General features: G+C 49.4%; 1 protein-coding gene across 1 annotated transcript; it reads right to left on the reverse strand.

Moving 5' to 3' along the window:
• Window positions 1–610: 610 nt before the first annotated feature.
• LOC133232412 (keratin, type I microfibrillar 48 kDa, component 8C-1-like) lies at window positions 611–5,068 on the reverse strand. Its single transcript, XM_061391771.1, has 7 exons — window positions 4,650–5,068; window positions 4,464–4,546; window positions 3,792–3,948; window positions 2,135–2,296; window positions 1,915–2,040; window positions 1,523–1,743; window positions 611–1,077 (listed from the first exon to the last, which is right to left on the reverse strand). Exons 1-7 carry the CDS (start codon window positions 4,995–4,997, stop codon window positions 999–1,001), a joined length of 1,176 nt encoding a protein of 391 aa, XP_061247755.1. The 5' UTR covers window positions 4,998–5,068; the 3' UTR covers window positions 611–998.
• Between the last annotated feature and the right edge of the window lie 823 nt (window positions 5,069–5,891).

Raw genomic sequence — 5,891 nt, forward strand, 5'->3', positions numbered from 1 at the left:
GAGGTGTGAGTTCTCCATGAGCAGAGATGTAGAAGGAGAAACACAGACTCACAAATCCAGGCATTTCCTCCACTTGAGACAGAAAGAGGAAGGCAGGCTAATCAGAAGACAGAACAAACAGAGATCTAACAAGAGGACCCAGAATGTGCGGGGTGATGGAAATCATTGTAGGTACATTCTAGAAAGAGTAGGCATCTCCACTGGTGACACGTGTGCAGCCAAGAGGCTGAGACGAGAGGAGAGCTCCTCTTGAACAGTCTCCACAGGAGCTAGTCTTCACAGTTAGAGAGAAATGTAAACAGAGAATTCCAGAGTGATGGGGATGAGAGTGGGAGAGAGGTGTAAGGTTTGGGGAGGATGCTCACAATTGCAGCCATGTCCAGAAAAGGAAAAAAAAAAAAAGCATGAGTTTTAAAAGCCAGTTTTTCTGCATAGTCTTCCTGGGTGGGAGCCTCCCAGGAGGACAGCCTTCTCTCTCCCTCTGTATTTACCAGTGGAGCATATGACTAGGACAGTCACTGAACTCATTTCCTCCTCCTAATGAAGGGTTATTCTTATGAAACAGCCATAACAAGTACTTTACAATGCATGCATATGTATGAGAAACACATTTACTATGCCAGAGAAATAAAGTTTATTGGGAAGTAAATGAAGTAGCCTCCTTGCATTCCAGAGAATATCAAAGAAGCTAGGAAAGCAGGAAGCAGGAAACACAATACCTAGAGGAAACACCCTAAAGTAAAACCTGGAGCTCAGATTGCTGGACTGTCTTCAGAGACAGAGACTTGACCTTCAGCAGGAGGGAGTTTTCCAAACATCGGAAGCAGATGAGGTGTGTCTTGGCTCGTGGAGAGCATTTCCATGGGTAGAAATTTCAGAGCTGGCTTGACAAGGTATCTAAATGGTAACTGAGCTCCAGCCAAGGCAGGACCTGGGGATCTTTCCTGTGCTTGTTCTAGGCTTCATTGTCGTCTTCAAAGAGAAGGCAGGTTTTTGAATTAACAGCAACGATTTTGAGCGGAGGACCTACAGGAGATGCTACTAGCATTGGTGGTGGCACATGGGTTGCAGGGGAGCCTGGAAGAACACAGAGATTTAGAATGGGTTGGGGAGAAGACTGGCAAGAGTGCTGAGGTACTTTACGAGATACATCTGATTTCTCAGTGGTTGAAGTTCGTTGCAATCAACTTCGATTGTTACCAAACCTCTCTCCCTCTCTGCCATGTGCAGAGGGGGACAATTGTTGTCTAATGCTCTTGAGATCTCACAGAACTCAACAGTCTCCCTTACCCAACAGCTGCTACTGTAACAGTTTCTACCACCACCCCTCCACTGTTAGCTCCCCGAGGCAGGGAATGACTGCCTTTCACCTTTGAGCTTTCACATTTGCCTAACCATCACAAAGGAGACACTCCATGAATGTGTGCTCTTTGATGAACTGAAAACATGGCCAACATGGGCATGCCCAGTGTCTTGTAGACCCACCACACATTTTCCCAGGATCCCTTCTCTCCCTACTCACTTGGAGTCCTCGCTGTCCAGCAGCCCACGGTACGTGTTGATCTCACACTCCAGCCGGGCCCGCACGTCCAGCAGCACCTGGTACTCCTGGTTCTGGCGCTCCAGGTCACTCCTGATCTCCGCCAGCTGTGACTCCACGTTGCCGATCAGGCCCTGCACCTGGGCCAGCTGGGAGCTGTAGCGGGCCTCCGTCTCCGTCAGGGTGTTCTCCAGGGAGTCTCTCTGTCAGAGGGAAGGGGAGGAAAGTCACAGAGCTGCTGCTTCAGGGGCTTCTCCATCGCTTCCAAACAAGTCACCAGCTCCAAGAGTTCAGGAGAGGGTGGTCCGGAGGGCATCCCAGTGCCCCTGACTCCCCAACCTCACCTCCTCACCAGGAGTCTCATCAATACCCACCAGGTTGTGCTGGGCCTGAAGCTCCACCTCCAGGGCGTTGACTGTGCGTCTCAGCTCGATGATCTCTGCCTGGTAGGACTGCAGCTGCTCTGAGCTGGACACCACCTGCTTGTTCAGCTCCTCAGTCTGAAACACCAAAGGGCAGAAGAGAGAATCAGACCCCACCTGAAGGGCCCCAAGGGGCTGAGGGTCCTGAGAGACCACGTGCCGAGATGCTCACCTGCCTGATGTACCATTCCTCCACGTCCCTGCGGTTGGTCTCCACCAAGGCCTCATACTGAGCCCTGGTCTCGTTGAGCACACGGTTGAGGTCCACAGTGGGGGCGGCGTCCACCTCCACGTTGAGGCGATCTCCCAGCTGGCTCCGCAGTGAATTGGCTTCCTGAGGGAGGGAGGAGAAGAAGTGAACCCACAGAAATGGATCTGCAATCTTCCTGCTGCAGGGAAGTGAGCACAACGCTGCCCAAAATGCACTGAAAGGAATATTCTGATCATTCCCCCAAACTGACACAGATAAGGTGTAGGAATAAACCCAAACAGGCATCACATCCATTCCCTTCCCCCAACACTGAAACAAGCTCACCTTTCCCATAAGCCTAAGTCCAAACTCGTTCACACATGCAGGTCCTTCCTACCTCTTTCCCATTACACCCCCGTAGATACTGCTTTCCCAGCCATACTCCCCAGGTATGCCACGCTCTGCCACATCTGTGTCTTTGCTCAGTCTCTTCCCTTAGACCAAAGTGCTGAAATCCTCCTCTTTCCTCTGATTTGCCTCTGAGAAGACTTCCCAATCTCCCTTCAGGCAGATCAAATTGTTCCCAGAGCCTGAGGCTCATACAACATGTACATATAAAGATTGTCTCTATATAACAAAAGCTTCTGTAATAAAATACCCATTGGGCAAGTTTGACAAGCAAAAGATAAATCTAAACTTCCCATTCTACATGCCTACATGCCATGGAAGACATGTAGCAAAAATGTGTTTTTACTGTTTAAAAGCAGTGAGTCATCACTAAGGGCTTCCGCTTAAAATGGTAGAATAAGATCAGAATCAGAATTTAAAACTTCCTTGAGGTCCAACTATCTCCCTGACCGTCCAAGATGCCCACCCAGGATCACAGTCAACCTCATTGCAGGTGGGACACACTCCCCCCAAATGGGTATTTCCAATTCCTTCCCAGAATTTCACCTGAACAACATGTGTTCCCATGGAGCAGTGATAGGAGAGAATATCAGTGCAACAGCAAAATGTCAAAGTCATGTGACGAGCGCTTTGTAAGACATTGAACCCACAAGGAACAACGGTGACATCCACTAAGGATGAAATGTGACAGAGCTTTCTACTGCAAACACAGAGGCACACCAGGAAAAGGAAATGTGTTATTTTCTCCATTTGGAGTACCTAGCTAGGAACACACAATTGTGGAATTAAGTGATTTTGTTTTCTAGTAGGGCGAGTAATAGCAAGGAAATAATGATGTCATGATAGCAGCTATTGTATATTTATACTTCATATAATACTTATTTCCTTCTACCTGTATGATGCACTGTGTTTTGACATGATCACTTCCACAGCCTTAAGACTAGAGAGCGTGTTATTCCTTTTTCTCTCCCCCTCTATCTCTACCACCAAATTCAGGACCAGCAGAGAGGAGACCTCAATGAATATAAGTCCTTTCCCAGCATCTCCAACACCATCCACTACTCAGAGCTCCCCTCACCCCTGCTCTCTATGGAGATAGCATCGCCGTTCCCGGAGCTGACCTTGAGTTCCTTAGGGAAGAGTCCCAGCCCAGGAGGTCTGACAGCAGTTGCCTCCTGACTCCCAATGCTAAAGGCTTATCCCTGAAGCCTATGGTTTCTTTTCCTCTCACCTCCTCATGGTTCTTCTTGAGGCAAAGCAGCTCCTCCTTCAGGGACTCCACCTGAGCCTCCAGGTCGGCCTTGCACAGGGTCAGCTCGTCCAGGATCCTACGCAGGCTGTTTATGTCTGATTCCACCAGCTGCCGCAAGGAACGCTCCGTCTCGTACCTGCACGCACAGACCAGAGTGGGAGAATGAGCCAGGCAGAAGCCCTGCTCCCTGCCCCATGTCTTGTGTTCATGGGATTGGCCTAGCTCTCTTTGCACTGACAGTTTTCTGCCTCTTTGCATCCATGCTTTCTTCAAGATCTACATAAACAGGATGGAGAAGCCTTGGACTTACCCTAACACCAGAAAGCACTCAGGGGACTCATGAGGTGGACTCTCTCTCCTGTCAATTTGGTTGATATATCACCCAATCAATCAACTCCACCAAGAACAATTCACTACAGTCTCTGAATTTGTGGGGTTGAAGGCCTTTCAGAAAGAGTGATATAAACTGAAGCTCAAATAGCGCATGAGTCCAGATCTCTATTTGCCAATGGTTTTACCTAGCCAGCCTTTAAAAAAAAAAAAAATGCCAGGAGAAATAAAAAGGGAGAAATGGCTTTCTCTTCTCTTCCAGGCAATGTTAGGCCCACACAGGGGCCTTGGAGGTCACCTGGCCCCAAAATCTCAACGTACTTGGTCCTGAAGTCATCAGCAGCTAGCTTGGCATTGTCGATCTGTATCACCAGCCTGGAGTTCTCAGACTTGGCACATAGGATCTGAAAACAAGATTCCATGGTGAGGACCATTTGAACTTGAGAACATTTTATTGCTCAAAGACAGGAAGCTGCTGCTGTGCACCCTCGCAGCCCAGCCCCTCACCTTCTGCTGGAGCTCCTCGATGGTCCGGAAGTAAGACTGGTAGTTGGGGCACAAGAGGGGCTCCTGCTGCTGGCTCCGCTCCAGGATGCGGCTCTCCAGCTCTGCATTGTCCCGCTCCAGCTGCCGCACCTTCTCCAGGTAGCTGGCCAGACGGTCGTTCAGAAACTGCATGGTCTCCTTCTCGTTGCCATTGAAGGAGCCCTCGCAGAACCAGTTACAGCTGCCCACATTGGCAGGGATGTTGCAGGCCCCGGGCAGGGTGGTACCACGGCAGCTGTGGGGCACACAGGGCCGGGAGGAGCAGCTGGAACGGTAGCTCAAGGTGGGCAGGCAGCAGCTGTAAGGCATGGTGCTGGGAGAGGTGATGGAAGGGCAGGTGAACTGATGGAGGTGGAAGTGGATGAGGTTTGAGTCTCTCCTTTCTCCATGGTCCTTTTATACCCATAATGGTGGGTGGGGTCTTGGCACTCCACATAGTTTCCTTTCCTAATGCTTTGGCTAATTTTTCTCTCCAAAATACGCTACTTAGGTGCCTCCCAAGAGTCCCCCCTCAACTCATAAAATTATTCCATTCAGCTTATGTCATAACAGGCTCCTCCAGGGTGCTCATGGCTGGTGATATCAGAGTTTCATCAGATGGCTTCAAAGGAGGTAGAATCATCATGGCCCCAAGTGGCTCTCCCCATTACTCAGAGGGGAGGACAGCCAGGGACATGGGGTGGAGTTGCTTAAGAATCAGGAACTCCTTGCCCATGAATTTCTGCCATTGGACTCCTTAGAAAGAGAGTGTGGAGTGAATAGTCTTTTCAATGGCCAGCCAGCTTCTCTCAAGTCTTCCCATGCTTCACTGTTCAGTTCAACCTATCCTTAGAGCAGAAGCTTTTTCTGTATTAACTATGAGGATTCTGAGCCTTACTCAGGGAGAGTATTTATTGGGGCTTGGGGAATTTGTCAATACCCGAAGAGACTGAAAATAATTGAGCATTATACGTAACATAGATAACCAAGAAGGACCTCCTGTAAAGCACAGAGGACTCTACTCAGTACTCCATAATAACCTATACAGGAAAAGAAACGGAAACAGAATGTGCTGTGTATTGTGCTAAGTCGCTCAATCACATCCAACTCTTTGTGACCCCATGGACTGCAGCCCCCCAGGCTCCTCTGTCCATGGAGTTCTCCAGGGAAGAACACTGGAGTAGGATGCCATTCCCCTCACCAGGGGATCTTCCTGACCCAGGG

Source organism: Bos javanicus, chromosome 19, assembly GCF_032452875.1.
Source record: "Bos javanicus breed banteng chromosome 19, ARS-OSU_banteng_1.0, whole genome shotgun sequence".
Lineage (NCBI taxonomy): Eukaryota > Metazoa > Chordata > Mammalia > Artiodactyla > Bovidae > Bos > Bos javanicus.